This window comes from Spea bombifrons, chromosome 10, assembly GCF_027358695.1.
Source record: "Spea bombifrons isolate aSpeBom1 chromosome 10, aSpeBom1.2.pri, whole genome shotgun sequence".
NCBI classification, from domain to species: Eukaryota; Metazoa; Chordata; class Amphibia; order Anura; family Pelobatidae; genus Spea; species Spea bombifrons.
In genome coordinates, this window is record NC_071096.1 from 29,583,739 (window position 1) to 29,601,936 (window position 18,198).

The 18,198-nt window shown below is 40.6% G+C and overlaps 4 protein-coding genes across 4 annotated transcripts in view; 1 reads left to right on the top strand and 3 right to left on the bottom strand.

The window, feature by feature from the left end:
- The window catches only part of LOC128467317 (uncharacterized), a 40,058-nt gene extending 34,452 nt beyond the window's left edge, over window positions 1-5,606 (top strand). Inside the window, exons 9-19 of the mRNA XM_053448917.1 lie at window positions 212-296; window positions 612-687; window positions 2,210-2,278; window positions 2,782-2,879; window positions 3,208-3,358; window positions 3,630-3,703; window positions 3,846-3,916; window positions 4,054-4,087; window positions 4,166-4,225; window positions 4,708-4,840; window positions 5,287-5,606. Coding sequence (XP_053304892.1) covers window positions 212-296; window positions 612-687; window positions 2,210-2,278; window positions 2,782-2,879; window positions 3,208-3,358; window positions 3,630-3,703; window positions 3,846-3,916; window positions 4,054-4,087; window positions 4,166-4,225; window positions 4,708-4,788 — 799 coding nt within the window. The 3' untranslated portion in view covers window positions 4,789-4,840; window positions 5,287-5,606. The remainder of the gene's footprint in view (window positions 1-211; window positions 297-611; window positions 688-2,209; window positions 2,279-2,781; window positions 2,880-3,207; window positions 3,359-3,629; window positions 3,704-3,845; window positions 3,917-4,053; window positions 4,088-4,165; window positions 4,226-4,707; window positions 4,841-5,286) is intronic.
- PSME3IP1 (proteasome activator subunit 3 interacting protein 1) overlaps window positions 1-18,198 on the bottom strand; it is a 235,321-nt gene that overhangs the window by 158,052 nt on the left and 59,071 nt on the right. The window lies entirely within an intron of this gene.
- Window positions 5,026-7,407, bottom strand: LOC128468014 (phospholipase A2, minor isoenzyme-like). Its single transcript, XM_053449789.1, has 4 exons — window positions 7,314-7,407; window positions 6,597-6,741; window positions 6,049-6,176; window positions 5,026-5,438 (listed from the first exon to the last, which is right to left on the bottom strand). Exons 1-4 carry the CDS (start codon window positions 7,405-7,407, stop codon window positions 5,317-5,319), a joined length of 489 nt encoding a protein of 162 aa, XP_053305764.1. The 3' UTR covers window positions 5,026-5,316.
- Window positions 10,533-16,329, bottom strand: LOC128467324 (phospholipase A2, minor isoenzyme-like). Its single transcript, XM_053448925.1, has 4 exons — window positions 16,204-16,329; window positions 13,140-13,299; window positions 11,956-12,083; window positions 10,533-11,076 (listed from the first exon to the last, which is right to left on the bottom strand). Exons 1-4 carry the CDS (start codon window positions 16,238-16,240, stop codon window positions 10,955-10,957), a joined length of 447 nt encoding a protein of 148 aa, XP_053304900.1. The 5' UTR covers window positions 16,241-16,329; the 3' UTR covers window positions 10,533-10,954.

The window sequence follows — 18,198 nt, forward strand, 5'->3', positions numbered from 1 at the left end:
GAGAATATATATATTATTGTGGGTCCTTAAATACTCCAGACCGCATAGCTTAAGAATCTCATCAGATCAATAAGGTGCTGTGTTCTGCTAATTATATTTGCACCAGTGCTCATGTAAGTAGACGTGAATTCTTCGGTCACTCGAGGACACTTGCTTTATTCTTCACTGTATACATATATATAATAAGTGATATATTGTTTCACCCTGTTAGGAAGATGAAGTCCATAGCTGCATATCAAGCTCAGACCATCTTCATGAACAGAATATTCCAGGAAATCAGAACTCTAAGAAACCAGGTAAGATATACGGTAGTATTATCAGTATTTCACAGCTACATCATCATAGCCATAAAAGGAATTTATTTTCCATACAACAAAAGATTCCATCTTCAACTTTAAGAAGTTTATAGAGACGTTTATAACGAGAATTCTTCTGCTTCTTGAAGAGATACATCAGTCAGTGATATGTGGACAACAAGGCTTGCGGTACCAGCAATTTTGTAAATTATTCTGCGCGGTCCTACAGTGCGATAACTGTTACTCTATCATTCCCCCCCATAACTTTGTATCTGCTTTTTCGGCCGCAATAATGCCATCTGCTGTCCTCTACAGGTGGCATCTCAGAATGACGAAATCACAAAGCTCACCGCGGAATTGGAAAAGGCAAAGGACGAGAAATACCTGCTGGGTGAGTGCTGGGCGTTAAAAGCCGAAACGTTTGGCTAATGCAAGCACGCTCCAAGGGGCGATTGGCGCATTTGCCAACAACACGAGATTAACCCATACAGCAATTAGGTAACTGCCACTTTATATATATCTTATATGTATATCTTATTATCAGCCTGCCCTACCTCACTGGTTGTCACGAACCGAGGACACAGGTTGATAAGGAGCCCAGGTGCAGGGGATACGACATACATGAACAAGACAGGACACCACTATACAGAAACTAGCCTAGGACTATTTGATAACTATTGGAGATTCCGTCACATCTTATGGCCATAGTATGCTTAGCCCACCACTACGCCAAAGTACTCCAATGACGGTGGGTCCTAACGCTAATCCCTGCAGTGGTACGGAACAAACCAGACATGTAATCAAAACACATAGCACAGAGACATACCTTTAGACTGCAGACTGAGACAAACAGAACACCTCATAAGGGAAGCAGAACTGAAGCAAGGAATGTCTCTTGGCTGGAAGCCCTCGGAATGGGGCACACTCGGCAGGAAGCCCTCGGAATGGGGTACTCTGGGCAGGTAGCCCACTTGCAGGGCACACGGCTGGAAGCCCACTTGCAGGGCACACGGCTGGAAGCCCACTTGCAGGGCACACGGTTGGAAGCCCACTTGCAGGGCACACGGCAGGAAGCCCACTTGCAGGGTACTCGACTTAGGAGTCCACTTACAGGGCACACGGCAGGAAGCCCACTTGCAGGGCACACGGCAGGAAGCCCACTTGCAGGGTACTCGACTTAGGAGTCCACTTACAGGGCACACGGCAGGAAGCCCACTTGCAGGGCACACGGCAGGAAGCCCACTTGCAGGGCACACGGCAGGAAGCCCACTTGCAGGGCACACGGCAGGTTGCCCACTTACAGGGTACTCGACTTGGGAGTCCACTTAGTGGGGCTCTGGCCGCAACTCAGGAACAAGGCAGGTACAGGAACAAGGCAGGTACAGGAACAAGGCAGGTACAGGAACAAGGCAGGTAATCCCGAAACATCAATGACAATGAGTGATTCAGAGTGGCAAGAGCGGCCACTAGTGGTTGAAAACGGACATGACCGCGAAATGATTATGCATAGTCCAGACTAAAAGGGTGGAATCATGACACTGGTAGACATTATATCTGACATTGACAACAAGCAATAATTGCGTTCTCTCACTAAATTCTGTTTTTTTTTTAGTTATTGTGGGCATGCAGTTTTTCAGTAGCAATTTAGTAAAACCACTAACTTCCCTATTTTACTAATTCCAGCTCAACTGCAGACTGCGGAATTAAAATCTCTAGGCAACAAGAACCTCTCTTGTCATTTACTATTATACCCAAGTATAACTATGCTTCCATGTTAATGGGGTTGTTATATACAATATTAGTACAGGTGATTCAGGTGATATATCTGAAATAAATTGGAGAGAGTTGATGTTAGAAATGCTAGAAATGTGAACTTTTCTACTTATCATATTCATTTCTTCATTACCGCACAGAAAAGACGTTTTTGCAGCACCAACTTCGGGGTCTTCATCTTTCCATAGACAGCAAAGACTCAGTCCCAGGTAAGGAGGCTCTGAGACTTTTTGCCCTAAAAAGGTATCCCTTTTGGACTATAACAGTAATTACCTTAACAAAGCCTTTGACCCCCTTTCGTAAATAACGTGCCCGACAAGAAAACCCTTTGTGCACAAGGCCAACAAGACACGCTCTCCATATGGTATATGCCGCTTCCTGTCTCTTTCCTACCGGGTGAATGTTATAGGATGCCTGTAAAGGATATACTTGTTCATTGCTTTTCATACTTTATGTAAAGATGCTGATGCCTTCTTACACCACAATGAAATTAAAAACCGAAAACTTTCAGGACATGCCCAGTACCAGCACAAGTGTCATAAAAAATGATGTTGTTGAGTTGTGGCTATTTTTGGATGGAAACTCACACAGTTATCAGCTCGGTTATCTGTTTTGTTTACTCTCTCGTTAATATAAGACGTATGGGTTGCGGCGGGTGTTAAAATGGAAAAAAGAAAAAAAAACTTTGCTCTGCTTTCCCTCTTCACCCCAGGAGCCTTTCAGACCGCTGACCTGCAGAACGATGTTGGATTTACATCTGGTGACGGTGAATGTGTAGAACAACCAGTGGCCGTACAAGACTGTGTGCAGGTAGTAACAGCCGAGAACACACAACATTTACTGCCGTCAAGAGCACAGATCATCTTGCGCCATCCCACTAGACCGCAAACGTTGCACTCTCATCCACCATCCATAGCGGCAGCAATAGGGCCCTGTATTAGAAAAGTTTGTTGGCCACTTTCTCCCTCTATCAGCAAACAGGAATGTTAACACCCTTCAGCCCTGCACTTGACATTTCATTCATTTAAGTAGAATTGATGTTCAGGTTCCGCAAGAACCATAGTATTTCTTGAATTTGTGTAAATTCATTGTGAAAAAAATCCGATTGCATTGCTAAAACAAATGTATCATGTGTCAGGCTTCCCTCTCCAAGAACACCCTTCTGAATGTGAAAGCACATGTTTCCAAACTAGCGGCCCCCGTTATCCACCAGCGGCTGTATTACGGCAGAGGCCAGCAAACGGCTGAGAGACTGGAGGACATACTGACTACTGGCTTCACGGAGCGCGGTTAGTTCCCATACGACACTCACCTCTGTAGGCTGGGGCAGGTAGAAGCCTATGTGCAATTCCATTATTGTAGATAACTACTGGCTATAATAGACCCAGTAGAGGATCGCATAACAGGTGGGTTATTTTTAACCATTTGAATGCCAGAACGGGTTCTATAGCATACAGGTTCCTATTGTGCATTTGCAGTTTTGTAAAGATAGGCTCCATTCCTTTAGTATTGCGGAATCCAGCTGCTTTCATGTCAATTTATTGATGTCTCTATTTGTAGATTTCTACCAGGGGGAGTATGGAACTGGATTATACTTCTCAGCCGATCCTGCAGCTGCTAGCAACCTTTCAACGGTAAGAGTGAGAAAGCAGTGGTCATTGGGGCAACGTGCGGGTCAGAATCAGAAGCAGTAGAATAGTCTCAGATCCCTGAACATACTAGACGTATGACTGCACTCAGAACATGCTAGTGAATACCCCATGTCACTCTTCTCAGCCCCACCAGGTGCTAGTGGCAGACGTGTACATTGGACGGACTGAAGTTGTATATCAGAAGCAGCCGGGCAGGTGTGTTTTTCCCCACTGGGGCACCTTTACTCATTTGTCATGTGTTCATTTTAATTCTGTCTAAATAATTTTAACTGTTTGCTAACAACATTGTGTGTGCAACTAGCCTCTGTTAAAGTTCTTGATTTCCTTCCCAGGATTCGTCCATCAGACGGATGCGATTCACTTCTGGTAAGACTACTCCCTGTATGAACATCAAGCAAGATGTGTATGCAGTAATGTTAAATGTACACTTGCTTTTTGTTCCAGGTCCCAGGGATGACGCACAGCCTGTCACAGAAGGAGTTTGTGATCTTCAGTCCCTTGCAGGTGAGTTATCTTCAACCAACCCATGAACCTAGCCTGGGTCTGTCCAGCACTTCATCTCTGTCTCCAGTATTGCCCAAATAACAGCGCCCCCTCTGCTTTTTCCTCCGATTATACCAAGGACCCCGTGTGTGTATAAACCTCCAGGGCCCACCATATAATTATGTGCATTACCTCTGTTGAGTTATATGTGATACTTGCCGCCATCTGGCAACCAGTCTCTGAAAGTCTGTTGTACCCCTTTCTACCTGGCTTCCTCGACATACCTTTTTTCCAAATGAATCCTTTTTTTGCTTTTCATGTTGCTTTTTCACACTGACCATAATGTGTTTTACTGGGACTCATCAGAGTCGCCCAGTAAAGTTTCCACTGGGAATAGGGCTTGGTCATTTAAACAGGTTAAGAGATATCTAGATATCAGCGCTTAATGAATACACCCCAGCATGTATAATGCAGACACAAAGTGACACAACTCTTTCTTCCAGGCCATTCCTATCTGCGTATTAAAGTACACCCAGAAGGGGGACGAGATGAGGACCCGGTCGACAGACTGCCCTGCCATCTGACAGCCGTGCCCGTCAATCAGTGTTTGGTCACGATGAATAAGAACGTGCTAAGGTCATTCATTTCATTATTTTTCCTTTATTTGTCATGCTTTGATTTTACTATACCATACATACTGTTGCTCTTTAATAAAAGGGATAAAGAAAATACAGTTTTATAGATAATAAAACCAGTAACCGAGTAACTGAAGGCATGGAGTATCCCAGGGAGCCGATACAAATACGACAGCCAGATATTTATTTTGGAGAGGGTTCCAAAAGATCGAGGAGCAGAAGCAAAGCTTTATCAATTGATCAACAGAATGGGATTGCTGAGGGTATGTAGATATCTCAGCAGTACATCATTGTGAGCATACGTGGGATATCCCGTGCATGGATCAAGGATGAGTTGGGCTAGATATAAAAATATAAGCAGAGAATCTGGGCAAAGTGTGCTTTTCTTTTTAATTAATGGTAAAAGTGGGGCGTCCTGACAGAGCTGATGTGTTTGTGTACCGGCAGGGCACTCTGATTCCCGGCATCCAGACTCCATCATTGACAGTGCTTGGTCGTATCCAGGTTTTTGTTTTCCTCGTTGTAAGTTGCTTGAGAGAAGCAGATGGCTGCAGTCCGGTCGCACTCGCAGATGAACATCTCACATGGATTGTTAGCGTCTGCAAGGACAAGCGTCGGTCAGATTATAATACCGGAGATAGAAGCAGCTCGTAATATACATAAAACTAATACTGGAAATCTGTCACCCAGAAATGTTCTTTAAATTCACTTTGTGCTATTCTGTTTATTTAAAATGGTTCATCAGTTTATAAAAGTCTTTATCATCACCTATGTCTTGTCTGCGAACTTAGTCTTCTACGTCTCCTAACTACAGAACCTCTGCTCAATCCCAGGCGGTCCACAAGCAGACCTCTCGGCACCAATGATTTTATTTGGCTTTACATACAGACATCACCGGGAAGCACAGCCTGCAGGTTTAAAGGCGGCTGCCGGCACGTCTCCGAGTGTTCTGTAAGATGTATGCAGACCCCCATCCACGTGCAGGGGGTCCACCGGGCACACAAAACATTGCGTAACTGTAAAATATCTTATTTCTTTAAAGACCAAATTTTTTTTTTTTTTTTTACGGAGTGAAATATTTTTAGTTTGCGGCAGAGATTTCCCACTTTCTCAGTTTGTTTACCCAGACAAACAATGATTTTTATCACTTTTTATGCTGACATTTTCCCACCGACCTCTCATCACACGGCGATGGATTCCATTACTTACTTTTGCAGGTTACTTCCTTATCAACACAAGTATATGAATAGAAGTTCATATATGGATATTGTAGTGTAGATTTACAGCCGCCAACAGTCTGGTATTCCCCATAGCAATTGTCATGATTATAGCAGCACCTGTTACGCAATACAAAAGTTTAAGAAAGGGTTACAGTTATACATACATATATATATATATATATATATATATATATATATATATATATATATATATATAACATGGTTCGGATGCAAGTTTTCAAAAGTGGTCTTATCACCCTAGCAACCAGTGGACATATTCAATATGTGAAGCATTTCATCGGTTGTTATGGTGACAAGACCATGTTTTAAAAAACATCAGCTTCTTTAAGAAGGTGACAGATCTCAGCATTTCCAAGAGTTTGGGGGGTGGATGTGGAAATCCTATATGAGGAATTATTAAATAGAGAAAGGTTTCAAACAGGTGTAGCTGGCAAGTTTGGGGGGTTTGATTCAAGGATAGTTACTTGCTAAGTAGACAGAATACTATCAGAATGAATGTTTTATGAATCAACTTGCCTATCCAGCTCATCCACAGGTGTACCGGAGCCTAGAAATCCGCAGTAGCATCCGTAATTGTTGTAGTCTAACAGCGGTTCATTATCGGGTATCATACACTTCAGCATCCCTAGGAACTCCAGCAGACTACTGGAGACCCCCGAGACTGCACATCACAAAAATGCATGCAATAACGGGCAGCGATTCAACGTATATTTAAATGCAAATGACTGTATTTCTCATTACATGGAAAGGTTTATTTGTGGTGCTTGCTACATGTTGCGATGTGTGACAAAGGTTTAAACAATGTACAATAAGCCAAACTGTCCTATTAACAGTACAAAGAACTGTGCAAACCGTTTAAATTCCCTTTCTTTTTACCAGTTGATGAATTTATTTCAGATGATCGGTGCATGGAGGGTTTAATTCACTAAATTGTGAGTTGTAGCAGAATGAAAAGAAGTATCTCACCTCGTTAATCATCCAATCCAAGGGAGATTTGCTTGGGTTGGCAGTGGAATTCCTCTCACTTCGGTTCACTTATTAGTGAATCAGCCCCACAGTGAATCAGCAGTTATTCATATAGAATATAAGGCTGCAGGTTTCTAATCATCAGGGATAGGGTGGCCATATCGGCTACTCCCTCTGTTCATCTTTATACGTGATTATTAAAGCAGCATTTGACCTACATAAGATTTATAGTTTTGAAACTCCCTTATGAACTTGCGTAGCGGTTACGTGTAAAGACGCATCCCCTCTGCGGTAAATTCACGGTGAAATTGCTAATCGGGTTCTCAACATATACTGCCTGGTGATCTATCTGCCCAGTCATTATGTGTTTTTAATGTAGGCTGTCTGCTAACATTGTTAGAAAAGTATAGGTTTAATCACAGCCACTAGATGCGAAATGCCACATAATCAGTGGGATTTATTCACTAAACAGTACATTAGACAGGGGCCGGTGATCCAGTGGTGCCCCATGCTTACCACCCTAGCTGCAGATTGGGTGCCACATTATGCGGTAAAATGGTGCAGACAGGTTAAAAAAGGAAATAACGGAGGATATTTTCAAATTGTGAAACATGCTTTCGTACAGGCCGGTAAATAGTGTGTCCGTTAATGATTAGAGTGATATACATTTATAGTGCACGGTAAAGGGGTCCCTTTACAGATTGGAAAAACTTGTTACGGTAAAAAAAGATGGAAGCTTTGAGTAAAAGGTAAGTTGTGGTTTGTAGAAACGTTCAATTAAAGTTGTATTCATAGAACAGATCTTGAATTTGCCCCAGCCCCTGTGTTTTAAAGTCTGTATTGTTTACTTAGGAGTAGATATTGAGGGCTACAATACTGCGTTTGTGGACAACAACAAAACATTAGATCACGGTGATAATGTGCAGGGATATTTCATGGGATAGGAAGACGAACTGACAGATTTGTTAAACATTGATAAATGCGAGAAGAAACAATATAACACCGGTAGCGCTGAATATCTGTGTCTGCCTCACCCACACAACAAAAAGGAATAGATGGATAGTGAGAAAGTGTGATGTACGAGTTGTTTTACAACCTGATCATTCCTTGATGTTCACTAATCTTCCAATATTGCATAACATAAAAGACAAAAATGAACATACTGTATATAGAAGAGTATAGCGTGTGCTTAAAGTCTGCATTGTAGATCTTTGAGCCCGGTGTATATCATAATGAGCGGCTCAAATAAATTCCCATCTGTAGTTAATCACTTATGTAAAATTAAATAAGAACACAATTCTCACGTATCAATTTGAATTCTTCAACGTGTCACGCTCACAGCAATCGATAAATACAGATTCGAAGCACATATTATACCCCAAACATTTTCAGTGCAATACCAAAGCTGGAGGAGGGTATTGTTTTACTTAGGGTTACACTATATATGCACTATATATATGCAATACATCAAGAAATTATCAGGTTTTAAAACAACTTCTAGATCAGACTGCACTAAGCACACTTTATCACTATTAATATTTATTTCACTGTTGATAAATGCAAAGTTATGCATTTGCCAAGTAAAATGATAACTTTTGGAAATCCAAAAAAGTTTTTTTCGGGTATTTACTGAATTCCAATCTCACAAGTAGTGTTTTGAAGTTACCCAAAGCCTTTGAAGTATTTTGCGTATAATAAGCAGCAAAATACTGGGTCTTGAGAATCAATTTACTGTAATCACCCATTTCTCAGAATGCCTTTGTTAAGCTGCTTTAGATATTTTTATACTTTTAATAATTTGTATTTTATTATGTTTGATGTTTCTACTATTTTAAGGAAACAGGTCAACATTTCCAACTTTTTTGTATATTCTAATATTCTGTAAAATGGGTTTTCTCCATACATAAAACTGAAAACATCTGAAGCCCGGTGCCGAGGTTATTCCATGTATCATGGTGTGGATTGTTAAGTAATGAGGCAATGCTTTGAAGCAGAGATCTTACCTGCCAGGATCAGAGTGAGGAAGATGCAAGGTCTCATGGTGACAATGAAGAACTGCCAATGGGACACTTCTTTTATCGGATGGTGTCCTTGATACATGCCCACTAAACAAGGGTGTGCTCCCCACTCTAATGATATACAGTTGCTATCCATGCAGAAGTGGGTAGAACCGGTTTTGTTGCATTATCCTGGGGTTTGTATCATTACAAAGCCAGCCGTGAACTGGTATATTTGCAGCAAACTTTACTCACTAAGAGTAAAGGCAGATCTTGATACTAAGTTAATGCAGGCAAATTAAATATTCATGATGCCCTTTAGCAACCTCTGCTCCAAGTGCTGTAATAACTGATCTGCAGGTGTGTATCATTCCTTTGCAGAGCAGTAGCTTAGTAGATATTAGCTTTGACTTTGAAATTAACAATGTTCTTCTCAGTGAATAGACGTGTTACGTTCACCCATCCCTTTCAGGCCTTCTTCTGGGTGAATTGGAAATCCAAGTGCAGGTCAAGGCTCCTAAAATTGCTATTGGAGCCATGGAGTTATTTGTTATATGTCCTCAAGAGCACAGATCATCCTGCGCCATCCCACTAGACCAGCAAAGGTCGCACTCTCCACCGTCTATAGGGGCAGTGACAGAGGGCTGTGCGTTAGAACAGTTTTGGGACCACCATCGCAATCTCTTGGCTTACAGTAAAAGGTATTGTCGCCCTTCATCTCTGCACTGAAATATTGAATTAATTAAAACAGAATGCTGTATGTTAAGGACTAAATATTTTTCCATACTGACGTGAACTAACGTTCCCTTCCAAATGTTCTAGGCTTCGATTTCAAAATGTGAAGGCATGGATTTCCAAGCTTGTGGACCCCATTATGCACGGGCCGCTATACCACTGTAGAGGACTGAGAGACTGGGGGCATAGTGACCACTGGCTTCACCGAGCGAGGTTCGTTTCTATACGATGCTTTCTTCTAAAGGTTATCTATTTGCATTTGAAGACGGGAGACGTATACTGCTGTTATGGGAGAGAAATAGGTGGGTTCCTGAGACCCGGTTGGGTGGGCTGTCTATGGGGCAGTTGAGTGACCTGAGAATTAAGGATTAAGTAGTTGGCCTTTGATGTTCAACCATTTCACTGCAAGGACAGCATTCAGCCAAACATGCGTCATGGTAGTCATAGGGAGTCCAGTTGATTGCGAGCAGCTCCCTCTTTCCCTAATGTATCGTTTATCTTAATCTGTCAGTTCCAGTTCTCTCAGACGCTTTGAATGTATGGACTGTAAGAAGCGCTGCAGAGAATTAGTGGCGGTAAATAAATGAATAATAGTAATTTTTATGCTTAAACAAGTTCTCTGTTTTGGAACAGGATTATACTTCTCAGCCGATCCTCTCTGCTTATTAAAGGCACACAGAAGGTGGATAGAAGGAGCCCCGGTTTGGAGACTGTTAAGAAGTGTTGGATTACGAGGAATAAATGAAGCGTTAAGGTGATTCATACAATTTTGTTTATTTTTGTTTTATTTGCTATACATACCACATATCTTAAATGGGGTGGATTTAACACTACAACATATACTAGATATATTTCCGTGGGTATCTCTAACTAGGAAAAACTATTTAAGCACTAGACCAAATTTGATTTCTTCTTACACCTTCGCAAGGGTGTGATTTTCTGAGCTTAATGGCAGCTTCTTGAAATGCTTTTAAAGCCCAGAACCTGAAGATACTGAGGATCCCAGGGAATGGGTACAAATGTAGCGGGCAGAAATGTAAAAAAATTAAATTGAGTCTTTTGGGTCTAGGGTCAGAGAAGAGGGTTTCAAACGATCAAGTGATTCCTCAGTACCAGAGGAGCTTCCTGGCAGAGTTTTTATGGCGGGGCACTCTGATTCTGGGTATCCAGACTCCATCACTGACAGTGCTTGGTCTTATCCAGGTTTTTGTGTTCCTCGTTGTAAGTTGCTTGAGAGAAGCAGAGGGCTGCTTTACGATCGCATTCGCAGATATGCATCTCACATGGGTTGTTATCGCCTGCAAGGACAAGATTGGTCAGATGTTAATACTGGAGAGAGAAGCGGCTCATTATATACATATAGTATCATATACATACTCAAAAGTACCTGTACCACAAAAAGAGGTTTGCATTAATCGTTCCCTGTGTCCTTACTGTGAAATTATTTTTCTATGTCCCCAAATACTGGGGCCTCTAATGAATTCCTGGTGGTCCACAAGCATGCCACTTAATAATAATTATAATATACAATGCCTTGTAAACTAATATAAACTCTTTACAAATGCTCTCATATGACTGAATTGCATGTGGTTCATTACAATTTAGAACTGTACTATATTTTTTTCTTAAATACTGTTACTTCAGAAAGTCATTGGTCATGTTGGGTGGTTCCTTTCCTTCTCTTCGCTGGCTTTAGATGATCTTTCCCAGAAGCGGGCACTTGGTCTAGCATGTTTTTCCTCCAATACCTTGTTCTGGGTTATGTTTTCAGGAAGATCACAGGGCAAAATTCATCTCTATTCAGTTTACAGCGTGGTGGTGGAGCATTCTCTCCTAATTTACAGTGGACTTTCTCCACGGATAGTCCTTCTAAGTCACCAGGAAGATCTGTATTTGAAGTGCCTTGTGCTTCTCTAGGAGCCTGTCTACCTTCCCTGGATTCTCTGTCCCTGGACTAATTAGCTAATTGTGTCCTCCATGGGCAATTATTTCATCTTGGTATACTGGGGGCTTCAATAGCATACTACTTATGTAAGCATGTTTATATAAATCCAGCTACCGAAACATTGTGTCCCGCTGTCCAAGTTTCCCGTAAGCTACACAAGCCACTCAATGCAAATGGGTTAGCCGTTTGGGAACGCTAAATTGTGTTTATGTGAATAGATTCAATTACTCACTGTTGCAGGTCACTTTGTTATCGGCGCACGTATACGAATAGAATTCCATGTACGGGTTGTCAAAGATCGCATTACAGTTGGCGGCAGTCTTGTATTCACTATAGCAATTATCATGAATTTGACAGCATCTATGATAAAATAGATCACTTTAAGAAGGGAGTACAGCCAATTATGTACGCAAAAAATATGTTACTGTAAATTTCGTATCCCTTAAAGGGACTATCCAACCATCGTTTGCACTTTATTGCATGGTTCCTTTTAATTTTGAGAGGTCCATTTGCAGACGCATGCAGTTGTACCCCATAAGCTAAGTGCTTGGTTAAACTCCCTGCGTGTGATATGTACCTCTCCAGTGCCGGCTAGGGGGATGCTGCAGGAAGGGGTCTAATAAGACCCTTGTGCACATTTGTGGAAAGCCCTTCCATTGAAGGAATCAGCTGGGACACTTTCCTGCCAATGATTGATCGCTTCAAACAGCCAATCAGTGGCAAGAATAGTTGGAGTATGGAGAAGGAGGGCAGCCTCTACCATGTCAGGTAAGTGCTTTATTTTTATAAAAAAAAGTATAATAAAGTATTCACAAGGTGAGTAATTACTTTTATATGTATGCTTCTTCACAGGGGGTGCCCCTTTAATCTATGCAGCAGCCACAGTGGGCTTTACTCCTTGTTTCCCTTTTTAGGCATTAAAAAGAAAATACCACCCTTTGCCCCACAAAACCCTTCCTCTCTCTTTCATTCATAGAGTAATGAACTGAAGACACAAAAATCCATGTAGTGAGGGAGTCTGAAATGTTCATACAATTGAGGACCAAATGTAAGTCCCATTTTGGAATATGATCTAGAACTGCAAAAAGAACACCTGTCCTTAAAGGCTTCTTCTTCTCTTCTTCTTGATCCCTCACCTATCCTGGTAAGTGATGAGTGGTCTTATCACCATAGGAACTGATGCAGTTGATCCAAATCAGCAGAAACATTTCATGGGTTGCTATGGTGATATGATCACGTTTCAAACTTTACACCCCAAAAAATACCTGAAATAATCCAACAACAAAATAGTCACTGAGTTGCTATAAATGTCCAGAAAACACGGGGTAAGTGTACAATATGTATTTATTTTCCAGATGCTGAGGTGAAGACAACGATAACATCGTTGAATAGGTGAGAATTTCTGATTACACTTACATGTCCAGGTCATCCACGGGTGTACCCGAGCCCCCCAGTCCGCAGTAGCATCCGTAGTCGTTATAATGATCCAGAGGTTTGCTGTTAGGTATCGTGCATTTAATCATCGACCTGAACTGCAGGAGATTTCTGCCCTGGGGGTGGCCAGAGACTACCGACGCTGTATCGGGTAAAGAGAATAAGAGCATGAAATGAAAAGAGTATCTTTGGATGAAATTCACTAGATGTGTTCTATACAAATGTATTATATACATAAGCTTTATTTTCCGTGTTTCCCTTTTTTAAGCAATGAGAGTTTTTTGAGGACAGGTGCATTGTAATTTAGTCACTTGGTAGCCTCAACGTTTACATCAAGGGTTTGGTTGACTAAATAATGAGTTGTATTTTTCAGAAATGGCCAAAGCCTTATACTACAGTGAAATGAAATTCTTCTCACCACATGGCACAGGTAAGTCAATCGTCCCCACTTACAATAATGTTTATCCTGTGAGCTGCTTTTTGTTTAAACGGGCGTTTGCAATCAGTAAAGAAAGCAGTGCAATATCTGACGCTCCCTTCACGATGATACCCGATGGAGGAAATTCAAATTACGTAATTCTAATTATTTAGCAATAATGGAAGTTTGTTATTTCCCTTTAAACTTGCGTGTAGGTAACGTAGAAGTTCCAGGTCTGTTGTAAACGTGCATTACAATCTCGCTAATCTAGTTCTCGATTTCCTTAACAAGGAGCAGAATATCTGGAATGCATGTTTTTTTTGTTAATTATAATGGTATGAATGGTCCAAACTAGAATAAAAATTATGCATGGGGCTGTAAATGCCACATAATGACAGCATTCACCATACATAGATGGTAGCAGAAGAAAAGATATAGTTGGCTCCTCTAGGCTGCCCTGTTTGAATCACATTTTACTTATTCATTTTAAGTGGTGATGTGATGTTTTGGCTGCCTACGAAGATAAATTGGTAATGTTGTTTAACACTAATAAACACAAAGTTATGCATTTGTCAAGTAAAACAATGACATAAGAATGTTACCCAAACTGTTACCTTTCACTGTTGCTACTTTTAAGATGAAATACGATTATGTAAAAAAGAAACTGGTGCAAAAGTAGTGTGTTGCCATAATACCAAACATTAGAAATCTCTCACCTATATTAAGCAGAATACTGAGTCTAAAGGGCCGGCTTACTGAATTGCTGCTGCAAGATTAATTAGAGTTTGATAATTCCTTTGTTGGATGATTTATCTGCTTTATGTATAAACATGTTAGAAAGATGGTATCCTTCCAATAAATAAGAGCAAATTGGTCAACTTTTTTCTACCTTCTTAAACAGAAATATTCTAAATTTGTTCCCATAAAACTAATATAATAATATAAACTAATAATGATCCTTTCAGAATTTATCATGGTGGTAAAATTCTGCTTTACAGAAAGGGTAATAGATTCTAGAAACTTCATTCAACCCCATGACGTGCCAGGTACGTCAATTGTCGGTAACCATATGTTTTTTTATAGTGACATACCCAGCACATCAATTGTCACAAAGAGGGTAAAGTTTTATATACAATTGGTAAAACTCATTATTTCACATGTAAAAAAATTACACTTAATAAAGTTTTACTAGTCTTAAACCGTGATGTAATAATTATAGAGTTAATTAAAATTAAAAACATTATTAATATTTAACAAATACTTTAAGATTAACATGTGACATGCTGTTCCAAAGGAACATATAATTAAACAGAGTTAAAAAGTTTCTTTGTAAATAAAGGGGAATAGCATTTGCTGAGATCAATACAAAAGACAGTGTACGTTTACATTAACCTGGAAACCACCACAAGAGCCTAAGCAACATAATAATATTCAGGCCAGGCCTCTTTAGACTACAACAAAAAATAAGAAGGTAAAAGCGCTAAGAACAGTAAAAACAGCAATAAAATGTCCGTACGGTCGGTAAAAAATATAAAATTATAAAATTAGCACATACGCGTTTCACCTACTAAATAGGCTTCCTCTGAGGTGAAACGCGTATGTGCTAATTTTATATTTTTACTGAACTTTTAATGATTTTTAACCAGAAAGCTGAAAATAAATACGTTTTTTTAAAAACATTATTTTATTTTCTGCTCCTGATATCCTAATGTTTTAAACACGCAAGTTGCAACATCTGACCTGCGACCACTATATCCTTGGTGGGGATCATTCCACCTACGCCAGAAGGTGTGAGCAATCCATTTATTGCTCACCATATTGTGAGTACATAGTGAACTGTTTTTATTTGTTTTATTCATTTGATATATACAGAAAGCACTATTTCTATTTCTGTTTAACTTTTCATGTGCACCTCATCCTGAGAAGGAAAGAAAGAACGACACAGGACTGCTGTTAACGATATCCCCAAGGCAAGGATTGTATCGCCCATACAAGTATTTTGGGACTAATTGCTAAAGTCCCCGAAAAATGTGAGTACCCATTCTTTTACCACACGGTGCCAGCCACATATTATACTACTATAACTTTCTTCTTGTCTATGCGCAACCACTATCCTCTGTGACCTCTTTAGACTACCGGTTTATTGTTTCAATACGTGATGTAGAGGTCCGTGAATGAGTTTATTTTACATGCCTATCCCCAACTATAACTTACGCCCCCCTAAACTGTTTCTCAAACAATAAAGAACATTAATATGCCCCTTGTGTTAATATATAATAAAACAAAACCTTTAGAAGAAGGCAGTTAAATCTGAAATCATGTAGCAGCCTCTAGTTCGACATCTACCTTGCTGCATTGGCTTACAAAATAACAAATGCTTCCTGAAATAAAAAATGTTAATTATATTCAATTCATATGTATTTACTAAATAGGTAAAACGACCATCTATGTTCTCTCCAAACAAAGTGTTTAAGCCCGCTTATGACTGCTGTAGCTTCATCAATTCCCCGAATGTTAGGGGCTTAAATCTAAAATTAGCATTTCCCCTCCTTTATCTATAGGTGTTGTTTTAATGTATACTAATAAATGATTAAACAAATACACCTTGGGTGATAGATTATAGCTTACCTGCTAGGACCAGAGTGAGGAGCGCAGAAGGTCTCATGGTGACACAATGATGAATTATCTGTTGGATACGCTGGTTTTATGTCAGATGACGACCTTGGCACATACCCGCACACCAGGGTGTTTTTTCTCTGCATGTTACAGATAGAATTTTTTTTTTCCTTCATAATAAATGTGCTGGCCTATTGGGGAAGTGAGAAGAACAGGTTACGAAATGTCTTGGAACCTAATCACTTGTGTTTTCCCAGAATGAGATGCCACAATCTATCAGGCTAGATAGTGAACCCATACATTTTCAGTAAACTAAAATAGATAAGTTAAGGCTTCACGAAAATATGTAAAATATAAACTAAGTTATAGGAGGAAAAAAAATCCTACATGTCTGCTCCACAGGTGGTCTGAGGTTTTAATGAGATCTCTTTCTTGACACCGACTGGCAGCTGCTGCTTTTCCCTAAAGTATTACTTTGCGTTTTGTAGGTTAAATGAACACTTTGATAAATGAATACTTATAATGTATTTTCATATGTATTCATATGAACAGTTTTGTTCCTTTTCCCTTAAATAGTACGAGGTTAGATTTGGAATGTTAGTGATTTTTTTTCTTTCTATTTATTAATGACTTGTGTGCCATTTTGATCTGTATGATAAACTTTATTGGTCAGAATTGTATCATTATACTTTTTGTTAAATAACAGCAGTAATGTGTAATTGCTGCAAACTGCTTCCCAGCAAAGCTGGCAGTGTTTCACTTAAAAATCACACCCTTCCATGGTTCCACAGTCCTGCGTGCCAAAGCATCAAGTCATCCAGTAGCTTCCAATGTGAAAGGCAGATGACGCAGACAAGTACACCGCGCCGAAACGGAATGGAGAGGTGTCCGTCCACGGGCCCATACACCAAGGAAGCATCCAGGTAGCTCTCAAGAGACTGCTCAAGGCTCCAACGTTACCCGCTTCTTGCTCCTCCAATTCCTCAACCGAGCGCATGCAGGGAGCTATGAATATAGGTCCTTCCATGGACCTAGGGGAAAAAAAAGTGAAGAAATGAAGCTCCTACATGCAGTAGCGCAGGAAAGAAACACTAAGGGAGAGTAGCTGGTTTTATTGATTTCCTTGCCTTCTTGGAGGAGGAGGAGCTAAATGTCACTTGTTAGCGCATCACTATCAATATAGGAGCAGGGAAATAACAGAGTACGGTGTGTTTTATGTTTATGATGAAACATATCATATTGTAACAGATGTTTATTTAATTCTGTTATGTTATTTCTGCATTTGTAGGGGGCGCAGGGGCGTCTGCTGAGGTTGAGGTCGGCAAGGGTGTGGGTAGAAAGGGGTCGTTGGCCGGTGCGGTGCCGGATGCAGCGCGGCAGACAGCGTGTCTCTTGGGTCCATTGGGGGTGCATTTAAAGTCTGACAAGAGGTGGAGGAAATTTCCAAAGACTTTCGGAAATTGGCTGCGGGCTTTTTGTATTTTGGCGAGCATTACCGGGGAAAACGTCTATGTCTTTTGCTATATGTAGAAGATGCTGGGAGTCGTTCAAAGTGGCGAGACCCTGATCCCCCTTCACTCACATTGAGATCCAAAGCGAGTAAAGGAGGGTGATAGTTTCAATGTGGAACCCACATACTCCCAGTAAGGATATTGCTACCTTCCTTGGAAGGTTTTAAACAGAGCCTGAACAGCTCAAAACCTAGTATGGTTTCTGGACAGGTAAATAGTCCATTGTAGCCAGTCTAGCCAGGACCTTGCCTCTCCAGAGGGATAATAACACCTACTACTAACATTCTCGCTGGGTAACTCTCTTGTCAATCTTTTCTATCAGGACCAGCTGCAAAACTGCCGCAAGTGCAGTAAGATTGAACACCAGGAAACAAGATTGCAAAGAGCAAGCCTGCTGGCAAGGTAAAGTGGTGGGACACTAAACCAAGAATCGTCCCCAAAGAATGTCCTGCAACCTCTGCGGGGATGCAGCCCATATGTACAACGAACGAGGACA